The sequence below is a fragment of the Haliotis asinina genome, chromosome 10, assembly GCF_037392515.1.
Source record: "Haliotis asinina isolate JCU_RB_2024 chromosome 10, JCU_Hal_asi_v2, whole genome shotgun sequence".
Taxonomy (NCBI): domain Eukaryota; kingdom Metazoa; phylum Mollusca; class Gastropoda; order Lepetellida; family Haliotidae; genus Haliotis; species Haliotis asinina.
In genome coordinates this window covers 48374675-48393830 of record NC_090289.1, presented here as the reverse complement: position 1 = coordinate 48393830, position 19156 = coordinate 48374675, and the positions used below count along the sequence as shown (strand labels likewise).

Sequence of the window (19156 nt, the reverse complement as noted above, 5' to 3'; positions counted from 1 at the left end):
TGTAATACCAATGACCTCGCGGACCTCGCCCTTGAAATGTCTCGCTTGCATCCCAAGTACATTGTCGTCAGGTTCCCCATTGTTCTCGGTGCCCTTGGTTTGGTACCTTCTGAACTTTTGGCGAAGATCACGAGGGTATCCGGTTTGCCTAAAATTATTCTGAACAACTCAGTATGCGACAGGCAACATAAAACCAGAGGTCCGTGCTGCTTACTTCATACGCTGGTTACAGGAATACAGTGTGCGGTCTTAAAATGGTATTCGTCTTCAAACCAGACAAGATGCTAGCAGACTTGGTGTAATGTAATTGGACCTGAGATGCTTTTCAAAAATACTTTGTCGACGGTGTTTAGTTTCTAACTTTATTGATCTACAGTACAATTATTTAATTGTCCTCGTCACGATATTGCTGAATTATTGCCGATGTTACGATAAATATTAACTCACTCACCCATTTTATTCCGAATAAAGCGAATTACTAATGTTCCCTACTTGCACAGCAATCGACTAGCTTCAGTCCCATATATCTCCCTAATTCGACAATCGCACATTGAAAGTACAGTTCCCCTACGGTTTTGAAGAGTATTAAAAATTATTTTCTTTTCTTCTGTCACTATTCTGTAAGGTCGTGGAGTGGTAAGGTAAAAATGACTGAGAGGTAAAAATGGCTGAAACAGATGCACCCTGTGTCTCAGTATTATTCATTACACTTCAACAAACCCTTGTATCGACCTTCTTGAAAACTGTCAAAATCAAGATTGACACCCCATGCGTATTTATGGGACTACTGTGTTGTGCACGCGCATCGCGTGTGTTGTGTGTAGGGATGGTGATGGAGTGAAATGGTGGTGCGTTCATAAGATGTCTGTCTTGATGTATGTACACTCTGTATTCAAATGCTAAGTTCGGCTACCCGTACGTTTTTCAACAGCGAAAATAATCCAGTCTCAAAATACACTAAAACATCAATCACTACATCTCTTGGCATTCGTTGATTTGATCCTAAACTCTGCTGACTACGAATAATACAGGTGGGGAACTTGGTGTCAGTGAGAGTGGAGTCTTTGTGATTCTTGAGACAGAAACTTTGCGACATGTCACAAAGTCTTTGTGACCCGTGAAGGTCCGGGATAGAATAGGCCTTCAGCAACTCATGCTTGATATTAAAGGCAACTCGTAAAAGGTGACTAACGGGATCGGGCGGTCAGGCTCATTGACTTGGTTGACATATGTCATCGGTTCTCATTTGCCCATGCTGTTGATTACTGGAATGTCTGGTCCAACCTCGATTATTTACAGACTGTTTCCATATAGCTGGAATACTGCTGAGTGCCTTGTAAAACTTAACTCACTCACTCACAGAGTCTTTGTGACTTTAGCTTCACCATGGGAAAAGTAAGGTACGGTAAATGGCCTGTGTGCATACAGAATCAATATTACAAGAGAGATGAATTCACATTTACTTACAGTACGGTTCCATCATTAACAAATAAATATTATTATGTTCAGAAAGCTACTAATAAGTATGTAAAGCAATCAATTGTTACGAAATCAATCCTGTTTGATAAATGATCGGTATTTGGTGACGCATGACCCCAAACCTCAAGAGCGTAAAGTACAAATTCTAGTACCATTTTCGGTTGAGTCCCATGCAGGATTCGAACCCGCACCCTCAGAGTCAGATACCTAATCGCCAGCACACAAAGTCAGCAGCCTAGCCCGCATAACCACCGCGGCTTCCAAAGTATAAACATAAATATGACATATGTTACATTTGACCACTTTCTAGATGGCATTGTGTTATCAGCCACGGGTTACCTTTAAAAAGTTAAAGCATTAATGAGTTATGGTAAAAACATAACCTTTTGAACAACAGTTCCTGTAATAGTCACTTGCATAATCAATTCGGTATTCTTTCTTTTGCCTCTCAGTTTTAGAGTGTTAACAGTCAACATGGTTCAGCCAATGCAAAGAAAGAAAAAGGGTCCCATTCCAAGTATTTATCGACGATATGATTCACTAATGGAGTTGGTGGTTACGGTATTGCCAGGTTATCCAAATCATTGACGTGCCAATATGGTCCTTTTCCACCGCCATATAAACTACATTATTGATGTAAAAAGTGCCGGATCCTCTCTGTCTCTTGTCAGCATCGTGGAGATATTTTCAGTGCTATACTCTTGTCTGTTTGAAGAACATTGTTCCTCTTAAACGTCAGCACCTCCTGTAAAATACAAGTGTTTGATTTACTATCAACAATAGTTAAGGAAACTTCTAGAGTTTAGTTTTACGCCGCACTCAGAAATATTCCAGATAATGTGAGTAATCGAGTCTGGATCAGACACTGTGGCGATCCACAGCATGAGCATCGATCTGCGCAACTGAGAACCGATGACGTGTGTCAACGAAGTCAGCGAGCCTGACCAACCGATCCCGTTAGTTGACCCTTACGACAAGCATAGTCGCCTTTCATGGCAAGCATGGGTTCCTGAAGGCCTATTCTAAACAGACCTTCACGGGTCAGCCCCTATAACAGATTATGGACAGCAGGAAGCACATAACTGCATGAAATAGTGAACAAGGTGTATAGCCTAAAACACCAACCTATATAAATAATCGTAACTTGCACTGTTGCTAAATTAACTATTCCCTCCTTAAATACTATATCATGAATATGATGTCATGATCTCATGACGTAAAATATGTCATGTGGGTATATCATATCACACTGTCATAAATGTCGTGCGGCTGCTGTCTAGCCTAGTGGGTAAAGCATGAGTTCGTCACGCCGGAGGCTCGAGTTCGATTCGTCACATGGGTATAATGTGTGAAGCCCAATTATTGTGTCCCCTGCCATGGTGATGTTGGAACATTGGTAAAGGCGGCATAAAACCGTACACTCTGACTGTCGTAAATGTGATGCTATTAGTTTCTTTTTAATGAAGGAGGAGTCTCAGACGTTCACTTCTTTGGGGATACGTGATTCTCTGAAACACAGCCGGGGTGAACCTGGATTCGAACCCATGGTCACATCCTCCATGGTTGCCTCAGGGACTCAATTTTAAACAGCGAATTTCATGAATATGATGTCACAGGAAGATTGATTAATAGATTAGTATTGAGGAAGGCATTATTATTGCAAAGCAATACTCTACATCTTCTTCCATGGCCGCTTGTGTAACTAAGAGAACGTTTTGGGTTTCTCTTGCAGTAATTGTACGAAAAGAAGCATACAGGAAAGTGCCGTCCCAAATTATCCCAAAGGGTCTTGTAAATTGGAATAAAGATACAATTATATTGGTACAATTCACTGCTATTTACTTTTCAGTAACAATCAATAACATCACTTCATGACTTCAGATCCTAAAAAAACGGCAGTTTGTCAAAACCAAAACCATTAAAGTAGAAACTCTATAATTTTAACATATAGACTGTCCGTGTCGTTGTGAAGTTATCATGTCTGTGACTATGCTAATTGTCCTGGGAAAAGAAATTTGTTCGCTTATCACTATGGTCCCGTGACATGGGTGTATGTTATGAAACAAGATTAACGCTGAAAGTACATCTCGCTGGAGTCCCATCGCTCAAGGATAAAACTGATGTGGACACTGTCAATGTCTATAACAGCTTTTTGAAGGTCCCGCACACCGGGTTAGTGGAGATAGATAATGCTGTCTTGCAGGAAAAGCATCGGTAAGGGTTTTGCAAGTCAACAAAATGAAATAAAATTATCTAAAATATGATTGTGATGACAATGGTGGTGATGTTTTGTCCCACATTACGATATCTTACCGGGGTGTCCTGCGAGCGTTCAAACTTCACCGTTCTCAGGAGATGAACTAAGGCTATTTTTGACTGAACTTGGGCAAGACGAATTCCAATACATTTCCTGGGACCGTATCCAAAAGCTAAGAAGGTAAGGGGATTGCTTTTTCCATCATGCCTGAAAATACATCCAAGAAGAACACACATTCAGTTCGCTGACATCCGTCAAATATCATATTTTAACCGCTTTAGATATACAATCTACAACCTTAAAGAAACGTGTATTTCTAAAGTTTGAAGGAAAGCACTTTGCTAATATAAAGTAAGTTTGAGTTCCTTATCCATGTTTGAAAATTCAGTGAACCAAAGCATAAAGAAGATATTTCATATTTCTTTCATAATGACATATACTGGCATAGCTTCACTCGTTTCCGAGTTCAGTGGTGACTAGCTAGGTTTTTTAAACAATATCCTCTGTTAGATGAGTGTAGTGGGTATTGTTACCTTTCTGGTTTGAAGGAATCAGGATCCTTGAAGAGGTGAGGGTCTCTTTGAAGAGCGAATGTTGGGATAAAGACAGTTAGACCCTTCGGGATTGTCAAACCTTTGATCTGAATTGTCTCAGACGCTCTGCGATGTAACCTTAAATAAAGCGCACAGATCTAAGTTCAGCGATGACGGTGATACAGGTACTCATGCAGGAAGAGTTCGCTGATTTGGCGATGCCTGTTACCCTTTAAAGCTTATGTCCAGTAAGAAACTTTGCTGTTGACAACAGTAATGTGTAACACAGCCGCAATCTGTCAAACATTTGTTCATTCGACAGACCATATCTCACATTAATGGTGTCCCACTCCTCCTGGAGCGCTCTCCCATTTTCAGCCAAGGTGGCCTATGACACTAATGCACACGTCTCTATGTCATGTCACAGACATGTTCAGTGGGATAAGGGTCAGGTCTCACTCAATGGATGTCATGCCGATGTAGGTGAGGATTGATTCGTGCTATTTGATCAAACTGGAACTCAAAACATCGATGCATGTGCCTTGTAAACGGGATAATAGAAAACCTGAGTATGATGTCCCGATAGTACTGTCTGGACACCCGTCCTTTCTTGTGGATTTAATTTAATAATCTCAACGATATAACAGCAGACAACGCAGGACATATGGAAATAATGATAAAGGTAAATTTGTCAACCTTCCATGAAAATTACAAAGTCTGGAATGAAACTCGACGTACACAACATGCACTACACCGTGCAGCACGGGAAGGCCTCTCTGGTTCAGATCCGATTTGTTTACAAACCACACTATGTAGCTGTAACATTGCTGTACCAAATATCTGTCCATTATATAGTCACAATTGCACAATCAACTCTGAGTTCTTATGAATATGGGAAGAGTTTTGTCGCTTTCATTTGGTATTACGTCTAACGGTCTTACAAGTCTCTCATGGAACATTGCGCTGCTCGAAGTTATTTTGTATTTTCAGGATCCACCATTCTCTGAGAATTGTTTCGCTCGTAACATTTCTGTCGGCAGCGAAAGGCACAATAAGGTGGAAATGTGTCGTAAGAAGATGTATGTGGATTAAGCAGTGAGCAGCCATTATACGATCATCATTTCGACGTGATTCGATCAGAACCACAATTCATTGCGCTGTAGAAGAACCTTTGCGCCACGATTGTCGTACACTTACACGGTAACCGGTGGATACAGTCTGAGTGTCTCGATGATGACGTTGTCCAGATACTTTAGTTTCCCAATGTTGTCGTAGTCGGGTTCATCCTGTGGTAAAAAGGACTTTCGCTATTATCGCAGATTAACAGAGTGTTTACGCAAAATCTCTTAAAAAGGTATACCCTAAGAGTTGCTTGAGTAAGAGCTTGAGATCTTGTGCATTTATGAAACATTAAGTGAGTGAGCTTAGTTTCACGCCGCACTCAGAAATATTCCAGCTATATAGCGGCGGTCTGTAAATATTCAAGTTTGGACCAGACAATCCAGTGATCAACAACATGAGCATCGACCTACGCAACTGGGATACGATGACATGTACTCAGCGAGTCTGTCCGCCCGATCCCATTAGTCGCTTCTTACGACAAGTAAGGTCGATCAAAGACCAATTCTAACTCTGATCTTCACGGATCGGACTCATCAAGGACTCGTTACAACTATTAGTTTCTGTTTGTCACGTTACACGAAGCGAGATGACGATCAATGTATGTCGTTATATTCCTTTTTATCCAACTTGAAGGTATAACACCTAAATTTAGTTTTGAGGCTATTTTTAATATGCCTTAAACCTTTCTAACAACCCTGCCTGTATGGTAATAATGATGGCTACACATACGAAACTATTACTGACATCTCCCAACACTTCTCTGATTTCCTTGTATGCCTTTTCCTGTGCATCCGGGTTCATTGCAAAGCTGTAGGACACAAACGCCAGAGTTGCAGCCGTGGTTTCGTATCCGGCGATAAAGAATAGCATGCCTTGGGCAACTATTTCATTTGTCGATAGACCTGTAAAATTAATGTAAGATAAGCGACGAATGCTACATCACATTAGGTCATAGGAACAACTGCGGATAAGACAAATACATGGCTTGATTGAGGTCATAGGAGCAATTACGGATAAGACATATACATGGCTTGATTGAAACTATTGACAAACGTACATCAAATCTCATATTGTAATTGTAAGTATCGACTGTGATGTTTACCTATACCAGGATTCGATTATTCTATGTTTGACTTGACTACGAGTTCTGAATATGTTACCAACTGGCGTGGTTGGCTTTACAAAAGGGGCGAACCACTTCGATGTCTAAAAGTCGGTCTACACCTTTAATTTGTTATACAGTTAAATAACGTGGATTTAAACAACTCATCGCACCTTGAGTGTGTCTGGACTTACGTCTGACTGTATGTTTTTCTGTGATCTGGCCATCGGCTCTACGGACATTTGAGTTACTGTCCATCTGTATTTCCGCGTCCACTAACAGTTGCAGGAAGTCAATTCTCTTCTGTCAATACATGGTCATCCATACTTATAAGAAATCAGTCTGACACTGAGGTAACTTGGGGCATTTGTTTTTATAAGCTTCGGAACAATGATAACATTTACATTTTATTTTGTATGTTGTTTATCGCCGTACTCAGCAATATTCCAGCTATATGGCGACAGTCTGTATATAATCTAGTATCGACAAGACAATCCAGAGATCAGCATCACGAACATCAATTTACGCATTTTAGATACAATGACATATATCAACCAAGTCAGAACCCGTTAGTCACCAGGTTACTGAAGGCCAATTCTGAGCCCGATCTGCAAGGGCCATATAATTATGAACACCTCACAGGGTCCCAGTCTCCAAACTGTAACGCTCACCTCACGGTCTTCTGTTGTGTCGTTCTGTCGCTGTTTGACAATTTCTGTGAGGTTCCTTTGAAAAAAATCCACGACATGTTGTGGAAAGATCCCATACCCTTGCTTCCTTAAGAATCGGGCAAGCGTCGGAAAGAAGCCTGGAAATACCTTTGATCTAGAAATCTAGTAAGAGACTAACGAAAGTCATATGAGAACCTTTACGAATCTGTTCTCACTGCCCCACAAGAATGACATCGTCTCTAATGAATATGGGCGGTGGGGTAGTCTAGTGGTTAAAGCGTTCGCTCGTCACGCCGGAGACCCGGGTTCGATTCCCCACATGGGTACAATGTGTGAAGCCCATTTTCTGGTGTCCCCCGCCGTGATATTGCTGGAATATTGCTAATATGGCGTAAAACTAAACTCACTCACACTAATGAATATTCATACAATAAATAGTGTGTACGTAAATGCAGCTAATAGATATATAGTATTAACAGATACAACTTTAGTTCCATGCCTCTGGCGTAATTGTCGTAATGTCGTAATCTGCCCCTGCCAAATAATGAATGCAGTTGTTTTTCTCTGGCGCTTCCAGTTAATGGGACCCGTAAAGGTCCGGAGTAGAATAGGCCTTCAGCAACCCATGCTTGCCATAAAAAGCGACTATGATTGTCGTTCGAGGCGACCACCGGCATCAGGTGGTCAGGGCCGCTGACGCGGTTGATACATGTCATCAGTTCCCAGTTGCGCAGATCGATGCTCATGCTTTTGATCATTGGATTGTCGATTGTTTACAGACCGCCGCCATATATCTGGAATGTTGTTGAGTGTGGCGTAAAACTACACTCCAGACGTTTCCTTAACAGTTGCCATGATGATTGTAAATCAAACACTTGTGCTACAGGAGGTGCTGACGTGTAAGAGGAACAATATTCTTCAAACTCTCTCACTTAATCACTCACTCAGTCAAGTTAATGGTTGTGACTCAGATTCATGACAATTTCCATAAGCAGTGGAATTTTGAATTCGATGTACATGTTTCAGGCATAGAAACACGTTTCCTTCATCTGAGCAAATCAGATAGGATCGGTCATTTCTATCCAACCAGAAACACGAACTTTGGTAATATTCCCCTTGAATCATATTTATGACTATAAACTAGTCATAAACTTGTATAGCTCAGTAGCGCCAAATAAGGACAAATAATAACCCACCCCCACCCCACCCCAACACACACACACTCACACACAGACACAAATAATGTCACATCTGGTATAAAATTCGGGCAGGGTCACGCGATTGTTTTGCCGGTATGCTGTCGGTACGTTGGTACACCGCATTCCTTCTTTAGTATCCTTATAATAAGGTCTTGTGACGACAACATTTCTGGTGTCTCCCCCACCCCCCACCCCATCATATTCATCATTGTCATTACAGGAAAATACTAGATGAATAATCATTATGTACATCCCAGCAGTACAATAGTACAATGACTGTTGTTGGAAAGACTATAGCGAAAGGTACCTGCCAACATAGACGTCAGTCTTCTCATATTTGATAGTTCAAACATTTGTTTAGCATGGGCAACAAAAGGGTTGTCGACTTCATGTTGTGAATCAACCGTGATACCAAATGCAGTTTGTGAAATGACATCCATGGTGAACCTTTCAAAGAATCTGAAAGAGATTATATTAGATGAATAAGTGATAAAGTATATACACTCCTCAGTGGAGCACATCGATCATTGCCAAAGTTTATTTACAATCCAGACTCATGTTTGTAAGCTTGATTTAGTCCTCCTTTGTTATCAACCACATTTTAATACTTTAATCATTGTTTATTTTTTTTGTTATGTTTTTTTAACATTATGATGTTATATGTAAATTAGACGTGATAAATATATTGTAGGTTCGTCGAAAAGCTATGCGATGTCTAAGAGTGACTCAAACATTTAGTACATCATTCAGCCTAAACAATCCTGACACTGCATTGCTGATGCTATGCAGACGATGAAGACTCCATTATGACTTTCTAAGTTAGAATAGGCATCGCAATCAATGCATTAGCCAAAATGTAAACCAGTTCGTAGCACATACTTTGGGTCATACAATAGCACAACGTTCCAGTTATTCTATGCATAATGCAATGCGTACGATCATTATCATGTGAGATCAAGCCACAAACACAAGTTAAGGAAAGCCAGTTATTAGCGTTTAACAAGTTGCAATACTTACTGTTTCGTAACCACCACTTCATTATTCTCGACGGCATTCGATAGGTTTTTACAAAGAGTCTTTGCACAATTGTTGATGCTAGTGCACATCTATAAAAAGAAAAGTTTGTTCTACAATATGATGATCTGCTGTGATATCACTTGGGGTTCATTTTTACAGACATATTAAATCTATCTGTGTATTTATGAAGACTGGACGATATTTATGTTTATAGTATGTGTCATTTCAGTGGAATGATATTACAGATAAAATCGTGAAACGTCAGCATAATTCTAGAGAAAATGCAAGAGTTAGGCGAATTTCTGACAGCAGTCTGATTCTGATAAAAGCTAGAAATATAAACTATAGGAGCTGGTATTCCAACCCGCAATCCCATTTTCTGGTGTTCACGAGCGACGCAACACAGAACTGCGACCTTGGCAACTATGCCAGCCGCATCACTAGTGTAATCATCACTCCATTTTATATGTTATGACACCGACACAGACACAGACACAGACACCGACACAGTGAAGCATGGAACGTCCAAGATAGCAGCCTAACAATACTTTTATGGCCACCCGTTTTTTGGCTTTAGTTGAAATATTAAGATACAACCTTGAAAATTCAAGATGAAAAGTCAAACTTTCAAAATACACATTTAGTCGTTATATCTCAATATTTCAATGGCTTGAAATTTCATCTTAGTTTCTTGACATTTTTTTAAAAAGAGCAATCTCAACCGAATGGTTCTAAACGGCTTCCTTATGAGAATCTATCTGCTCTAATAAAATTGATCAAATCAAAATGTTTATCCATCTTGCCAAGTCGAGCGGCACATCTGTTTGCAATTTGGGAAGAGTTTTATGTTCAATTTAAAACTCCAATCTAATTCCAACATGTTTCAATCAGTGAGATTACAATGATGTATGCTGATATCGATGTATAAGTTGCGATGGACTGCACCTTATATATCTACATAAAAAGTGTTGACGGTGCAGTTAGCTGGTGATTGAAGCCTAAGACCCTGTTTGTTCCCCAAGGTGCACAATGTGTCAATCCTACCGTTATAGTACATGAATATTGATCACAGTGGCATAAAACTAAACTCACTCACACTCATGTACAGGTCAACAACAAAGTCTTACCAGTCTCAGTTTAGCGCCGCTGAAGGTTGGTGTTATTAGGTTTCTCACTCTTTTCCAGTGACTATCCTCTAGGTAAACCACAGCCATATTGAATGGATACGGTATGATTATGGATTTCTGTAAAAGAAATCTAACTTTCATTTCTGAACACTTGTAAAGTGTAATCGCCATCTGCTTATGTGACTGAGTTTTGACCCTGCATCAAAACACACTTTTATCTATTAGGTCGTTGTTAGTAGCACTATTCTCCCAATATTTCTAACATTTCTAACATTGAAGGTCTCAGTTAGTTTTAGACATGTAGTACATTTCCAAATTTGACGCATATTAAAGCAATTTCAAGCAATTGTGATATGTTAGTAAGTAACGTAAATAGGACATATTTCTTACCATCCTGTTCCTGAAAACGTTAAAACTCTTGACAAAGACCTCATTTAGAATGTCCAGATCGGATATGACCAGAGCTGGCACCTTGCCTATGAAGATTCTGTAGCAATGAAACAATATGAAGTATGATAACGCGTGGTCATGATGACAAGGGGCACTGTTTTAAATGCATACATGTTTTTTCATAAAAATTCAATTTTGAGCGACAGAAGAACGTGATTTTGATAACGAACAGACCAGTGTGCTCGATGTGTCGCCGGGTGTTCAAATGCACCGCAGTCCACACTGCAGAGTTACAACCCTTTGACGACCAGGATACACTAACCGATTGTTTAAATATCGAGAAACGACCTCATTATGATTCACCAACGTGACATATGGGACTTGTATAACCTAGCGAGTAACTATTGATAACACAATAGTTATCAGCATATCGATCTAACTCGTTATTGTCATAATAACTCACAATACAACCAGGTCATGTCTTAATGGACTAATATCAGATCCACATACACGTATAGCTAACTAAATGGAATTTAGAGAGTCTTGCTTTCTTGAAACGCTGATCATATTTCGATATAAGTGATGTATTTATTCAACAATGTCAGTTTCTGTTCATATAACCTTCAAAGGGATTCTGCTGCCATTATATTCAGGCTCGTTTATCATTTGTCTTCAGCAATATACTTGTCTTCTCCATACTTATAGAGAGAAAACGTTCGGGATCGGATGAAGCTTGTTGCCTGTGTCCAGATAAACATTCTATATTACATCACTTTCAGAACATGTGTATGACTCAACGTTTGTAACGAAGATAATGACGCAGGGTTACCCAAATACGTTTCCATACATCTGTTTCCAGGCGGGGAAGTGGGAGAAGAGTGACTGAAGTAAAAGAGACGCAGATGTATTGTCGTTGCCATTATATTCCAGACAGAATCATCACATTTCAAGTTTCGCTGCAATGAGAAACGTTTTGAGGTACTGAGTAGAACGCCAAAGCGGGCGGACGGACATTAGAGACTTTGGGAATCGAACGTCTTGACAATATGTCTGTCATATCGCTTCGTGAACGTTTTGAGGTGAAACTCATTCATATTCATACTATGTGAAAAATACTCATGGAAACAGATGAAAGTATTAGTGTTTCTTAATTCTTTTCCATGTTTCTTCACAAGACACGTATTGCACTGTTTGTGAAATTCTTGAAATGCATATAGGTACGCTTGCACTTTCATTTGTTTCCTTATTTGTTTCCACGAGTATATAGAGAAACTGGGAAAAAAATAAAAACATGGATCTGAAAATGACGTATTCTTAAATTAACCCACATAGCCCCTTTCCCCATCCCTGCAGCGCAATACATAAGTAAATTCAATATTCTGTCAATAATACAGCACGTAACAGTCCTACAACACTTCTTTCTAAAACGTCAGTGTAGTGTCCATTTTCTCGACACAGTGTAACACTTTCAGAACATAACACACGTTTCTCTACCATATGTGAGGGGCGAGAGCCTCGATTTAAACCCCTCGTTATCTAGGTGGCATTTCCAGACCGATATAAGAACGTTAGACACATGCATCTCAGACTTGGCAAGACCTGACCCTGACTATACCAAACACTACATTCTCTTTGTGATACAGTCAGAGATATTCATCCACATTGCCATTCAAAAGATATGAACAAGAGTGAAAGAATATTTTTCTTCCCTCGTTTATTTCCTTCAGTATATTGTCGAAAATACCATTAACACTCAGGGATGGTGTAGCTCTCTTGTTACTGCATGAAGAGCTCGATCATTACTAACCCAGTCATCTAACGAAATGGTGTTCATATGATGTAAGACATTTACGTTTCAGAAATGCTAACAACACGGTATATATATTATAACACGGTATGCTCAAAATAGTTTGCATAAGTATGTCTAAACCTACAAAACTGAAGCTGCTTCCAATAAAAGGATACGGTTTGGGGCCAGGGATGCTCCGCTCCTTGAAGTAATCATAGTTCCACGTTGCATACCTGTTGAATAGATTCAAACATGATTAATAAACTGTTATTCTAAAGATAGAATGAGACGAAAAGACGTTTACTACAACAATCAAGACCAGAATCTTATGTGCACACGTTTGCGTGCCCGTGTGTGTTTATGATAAGGTAATGCTGATTCAAACATGATTAATAAACTATTATTCTAAAGATAGAATGAGACGAAAAGACGTTTACTACAACAATCAAGACCAGAATCTTATGTGCACACGTTTGCGTGCCCGTGTGTGTTTATGATAAGGTAATGCTGATTCAAACATGATTAATAAACTATTATTCTAAAGATAGAATGAGACGAAAAGACGTTTACTACAACAATCAAGACCAGAATCTTATGTGCACACGTTTGCGTGCCCGTGTGTGTTTATGATAAGGTAATGCTGATTCAAACATGATTAATAAACTATTATTCTAAAGATAGAATGAGACGAAAAGACGTTTACTACAACAATCAAGACCAGAATCTTATGTGCACACGTTTGCGTGCCCGTGTGTGTTTATGATAAGGTAATGCTGATTCAAACATGATTAATAAACTGTTATTCTAAAGATAGAATGAGACGAAAAGACGTTTACTACAACAATCAAGACCAGAATCTTATGTGCACACGTTTGCGTGCCCGTGTGTGTTTATGATAAGGTAATGCTGATTCAAACATGATTAATAAACTATTATTCTAAAGATAGAATGAGACGAAAAGACGTTTACTACAACAATCAAGACCAGAATCTTATGTGCACACGTTTGCGTGCCCGTGTGTGTTTATGATAAGGTAATGCTGATTCAAACATGATTAATAAACTATTATTCTAAAGATAGAATGAGACGAAAAGACGTTTACTACAACAATCAAGACCAGAATCTTATGTGCACACGTTTGCGTGCCCGTGTGTGTTTATGATAAGGTAATGCTGATTCAAACATGATTAATAAACTATTATTCTAAAGATAGAATGAGACGAAAAGACGTTTACTACAACAATCAAGACCAGAATCTTATGTGCACACGTTTGCGTGCCCGTGTGTGTTTATGATAAGGTAATGCTGATTCAAACATGATTAATAAACTATTATTCTAAAGATAGAATGAGACGAAAAGACGTTTACTACAACAATCAAGACCAGAATCTTATGTGCACACGTTTGCGTGCCCGTGTGTGTTTATGATAAGGTAATGCTGATTCAAACATGATTAATAAACTATTATTCTAAAGATAGAATGAGACGAAAAGACGTTTACTACAACAATCAAGACCAGAATCTTATGTGCACACGTTTGCGTGCCCGTGTGTGTTTATGATAAGGTAATGCTGATTCAAACATGATTAATAAACTATTGTTCTAAAGATAGAATGAGACGAAAAGACGTTTACTACAACAATCAAGACCAGAATGTTATGTGCACACGTTTGCGTTTATGATAAGGTAATGCTGTTTAACATGGGTGCCTTTCTCAGACACAGGCATGTTTTGTCATGTTTCAATGTCCGGGAAAGTGCGTATACTCCCATCTTTTAACGTGTGACTGAACCGGGATTCAAACCGGGATTTATTCCTCCGTTCTGATGATCTGTCTACCTGACCACCACGGGCGAAGTTACCATAACAAGAAAAACTTATACATGATTGTTGCAAAAAGGTTGGATAAGTCCACAATGCTATCTTAATAGAAAGCTGTGCAGCCTGTGGGACTTCCACGAAAAATGGCTTTGAACATATATGTGGGTTTAAATGTGTGACATTTTAAAGGGAAACCCTAATTCTGTGGATATTTATTTTCTTTATTGCAATGAATGTGACGTTACTATGGAAGCGTAGTAGGGTCACGGTGAAATATTTTTGGGGTCCTCCTACGTAGGACTTACTCTCTTCTATGTTGGAGGTACTAAGTCCTATGTAGGAGATACGAAGTCTTACGTAGGAAGTAGTAACACCAAAACAATATTCACCACGGCCCTACCACGCTTCCGTACATTAAGGAGTAGATACAAACACTATTATCAAGCAAATGCATCTCTACACCTTCTGGAATATATTTCAAAGAAGCTTTACGCCGTCTGTCTGTGCATCATGTGCTTGACAGTACTTTTTTTATTTACTTATTTTTTATTAAATACTAAATAAATAATAAAGACCTCAAGCCCCAAGTACACGTATCGCTGTTTCAAACATTAACACCACCATTTACAAAGTGATTATATACATGTATATACACAAATATATTTACATTCATCCAACATCCTCATTAAATGTCAATATATGAACCCATTCTTCATGATTAGTTTCGCACGTATGTACAGACTCATGGCATACGGTGGCTTTTCAACATTTGTCAGGTTCACGATTGTGATAATGTACGTGCGCCTCATAGAATGTGTTGGTTTTCCTTCATCTCTCAAAACATTTAAAATGATTCTCAAAGAAGACACTTTAAATTATTGCCATGATTCCTTCAATATTGGTATCTTAAGTGGAGAGTGTAAATATAACGTTTATAAAGTCAGAAAGTAGGCTTCATTATCAACTGATCCGAAACAGATTTCATCAGTGAAAGGGCCACAATAACTCGTGACACAATAACTAGTGAGAGAGTGAGCTTGGTTTTACGCTGCTCTTAGCGATATTTCAGTAATATCACGGCGAGGGACACCAGAAACGGGTATCACTCAATGACCCCATCTGGGGAATCAAACACTGACGAGCTGTAACCTACAGACTACACCACCGCTGACAATGGATCGGTAATGATAATATGTACAGGTGTTTGAATCTGCACTGAAACATTCCCTCACCAGTAATGTTGCATTTGGTTCGTCAATAACAAGCCGTCTCTGGGAATGGCGCAAATTTCTCAATACGGTCAAGTTTTCACCATATGTTAATATATTCAAGTAGGTATTGTCAAATATATATGGGCACAGTCAGTCCAAGGCAATGCCTCATTTTGAACACTGTACAAGGTCCACTCGGTCGTGACACATACTACAGCTTACTATGCAGAGTTGCTTCCCTTAGACCATGAATCTGTGGTCGTCGTCTCGCCTAAAATTATGGTGACTATGTTTTCAGATTTCTCAGCAAATACAGTATGGTTCAAAATTATTGAGAATAGCTAAAGCATTTCATATTATTAAACGAGAACAAATGAGATAAAATTGAATGTATTGTGAAAGTGAACAGACCTTTTCATGTTGTGTAGGTAACAATTTAATATTTTATCTAGTCTCCTTGAGCTTCACGGCACAGTCTAAGACGGGTAGGCATACTTCCTATCAGAGAGGTTAGTGTCTCGTGAGTTATGCTGTCCCAGTATCGGACCACTTCTCTCTTCATGTCTTCAATTTTTGTCAACCCCTTTTGATTCACACATTCCTTCATCATCCCCCAAATGTTCTCAATGGGATTTAAGTCAGGACTATATGCAGGAAATGGTAATGCAGTCACATTTTTCTCCTGAAACCACTGCTTGGCATGTTTTGCGGTGTGTTTAGGATCATTATCTTGCTGCAAAATCCAGTCATTTCCATAAAACACATGTGCATTTGGAAGGAGAAAATTATCTAATATGTTAGTGTAGCGTTGACTTGTCAGATTTCCCTCAAACACACACAGCGGGGTCGTTCCTAATAAGGATATCCCTCCCCATACATGAAACTTTGGGCTGTATTTAGGTCGTCGATACAACGGTGCTGACGCAGACTTTGTCCATATTTTCACATTATTGGGATATACCCATATCGAGCTTTCATCAGTAAAAATCACATTTTCCCAGTCAAAGTTTTCATGTGCCAAACACCACTCAACACGCCTGTCTTTATGTTCTTGTTTCATGAGAGGAGAAGGAATTCTAGTCTTTTTCTCCCATCCAAGATCAATCAAATTTCTTCTAACTGTAGATTTTGATACAACTGTTGATCCCCTTTCTATCATTTCATACCTGATGTTGGAGATGCTTGCCCTTTGCTTTTTAGACGCTAAAATTCCCAGCCGGACGCGATCTGAAAAGTCCAATTTTCTGGGTCTCCCTGCTCCTTTCTGGTGCCCAAAATCCTTTCCCTCTTTAAAATTCTTCCTAATCCTATACACAGTAGAAAGAGGAGTTCCTGTTCTCTCTGCCAATGTATTTACATCATCAATTCCTTGATTACACAACTCAAAAATCAACCTTCTTTTATCTTCAGCAGACATTGTTGACAGTGCTGAGGAAAATGACGTCTGCTACAAATTCAAGGGAGGTAACTCTAATTGTTCTATACTCAGTAGGCCAAGATGAGTTACCTCCCTTATACCATTACTTAGTTTTAAGTATCAGTGAATCAGTTGAGGTGTTAGGATAGCTCAAAGTAAGAAGAAAAATTCTCAATAATTATGAACCAGACTATATATCCTTCAGTGTTTCACCAAGCAGACGGGCGGTGTTGTGGCCCAGTGGTTAATGCGTAACGCCAAAGACCCACGTTCGATTTCCCACATGGTTACTGTGTGTGAAGCCAATTTCTGGTTTCCCTGGCCTTGATATTGCTCGGATATTGCTAAAACACCCAAGTCACTCACTCACTCGCCATTACAAATATAAACATCCATGGCCTGAATCACTTCAAAGTGAGAAACACTGATCGCAAAATGACATTCTGATCAAAATGACTTTAAATTGCAGCGCTTTACCTTTGGAAACAAAGGGTGATGACTGTGCACCTGTTGTTGGTGTAAGTAACTGTACTCAGATGAACAGCATAGGCATACATGCATACTTACATATAGATCAGCACAATGACTGTCAGGGCCAGGAGGAGATTCAATGGGACTTCCACTTTACCCAAGATCTCCATGTCGATGTGGGAAATTACTCACGAGTCCCTCCCTGAACAAAATCACATGAACTAAAGACTGTCCACGCATTCACGGCAACGTGAACATTTGAGTCCACTTATGCTGGCAGAGCTATTTTAACAATCGTTGTGGCATAATTAGGGCGTCCAGTTAATTGTATCATGCAGAGAGTAGTTTAATATATTTAATTGAATACTCGGGGGGAACTATTTCAATTAAACTACCGTCTGCTTTTTAATACAAGGTCAGCTGGGCATGGTCAGCTCAGCTAGATGCATCAAAGAGGGAATTGTAAATAATTATATATATAATATTCACATGCTTAAACTTCATGCTTATTTATTAAAGACTGAGTAGAACCTGTCTGATACAACTGATCCTTTGCCCCTTAATATTTGAAGACTTGCTGTATGAAAATATCTCACCCTGACATGTAAATGTTACAGACAAAAATGAATAATCTGTAAATATGTATATGTATGTTGTTACGAGAGTGTACTTTCGTAAATCGGATTATTGATTAAGTGATAATCACACCGAAGATTCCCCACATGGGTACAATGTGTGAGGCCCATTTTCTCGTGTTCCCCGCCGTGATATCGCTGGAATATTGCTAAAAGCGGCGTAAAACCAAACTCACTCACTCACTCACTCGTATCATAACTGTTCCATGCTATTAGTACTTCAGCGGCAGGCCTTTAAGGTAATGCTCTAGAGTTGCCTCCCTTGACTAGTTGTGTTTACTTCAAGAGTCTGCGATAAGTTCCAAGTTGGTGGTGATTTGGTCGCAAAGTGCTCGAAGATTCAGTAATCAGTGCCTGTGTATATATAACGCTAGTTATTGTGTTGACGACACACACGGATTCACACACGGACTACTCTTGGAATAAGTGGAGGACATCACTCGATCGACCTACATCTGCCTACCTCTTCGTCAAGCCTGACATTTTGCACTGTAATACAAGACTTTGGTGAGTTGATATTATAATTTGTGACCCATTACTTTAGATTTGAGTTACATTTGTACTAGAAACCTGTATTGTGGATCTTTGGTCAATACATAATACTGCATGTTTTAGACTTATCTGTGTTATATTTTGCTGCATGGTTCCGAGGGGATTTCATATACATTGTGGTACGGCAGAATGTATATTTTTAAGTTATTATGGATATGACTCCAAAAGGAATTATGTATAGTTACTGTCGTACTCAGGAAATGTACGTATTTACTGAAATCTACGCTAATTGATTTGTGCAATAGTCAATCACTGATATTTTTTTATTATCCCCCGATGGTGTTCCTGTCACAGGTAAATACAACACTGCTTAATAATGTCCCATCCGGTATACAGAACAGCTAAACTGAAGATTCTCACCCT

The 19156-nt window shown here is 39.3% G+C and overlaps 1 protein-coding gene across 1 annotated transcript; it reads right to left on the bottom strand.

Moving 5' to 3' along the window:
- Positions 1-2146: 2146 nt before the first annotated feature.
- Positions 2147-17776, bottom strand: LOC137298921 (cytochrome P450 3A29-like). Its single transcript, XM_067831297.1, has 14 exons — positions 17703-17776; positions 12832-12919; positions 11727-11779; positions 10898-10994; positions 10508-10624; positions 9381-9469; positions 8671-8822; positions 7165-7301; positions 6688-6796; positions 6136-6293; positions 5467-5555; positions 4270-4407; positions 3793-3943; positions 2147-2224 (listed from the first exon to the last, which is right to left on the bottom strand). Exons 1-14 carry the CDS (start codon positions 17774-17776, stop codon positions 2147-2149), a joined length of 1530 nt encoding a protein of 509 aa, XP_067687398.1.
- Between the last annotated feature and the right edge of the window lie 1380 nt (positions 17777-19156).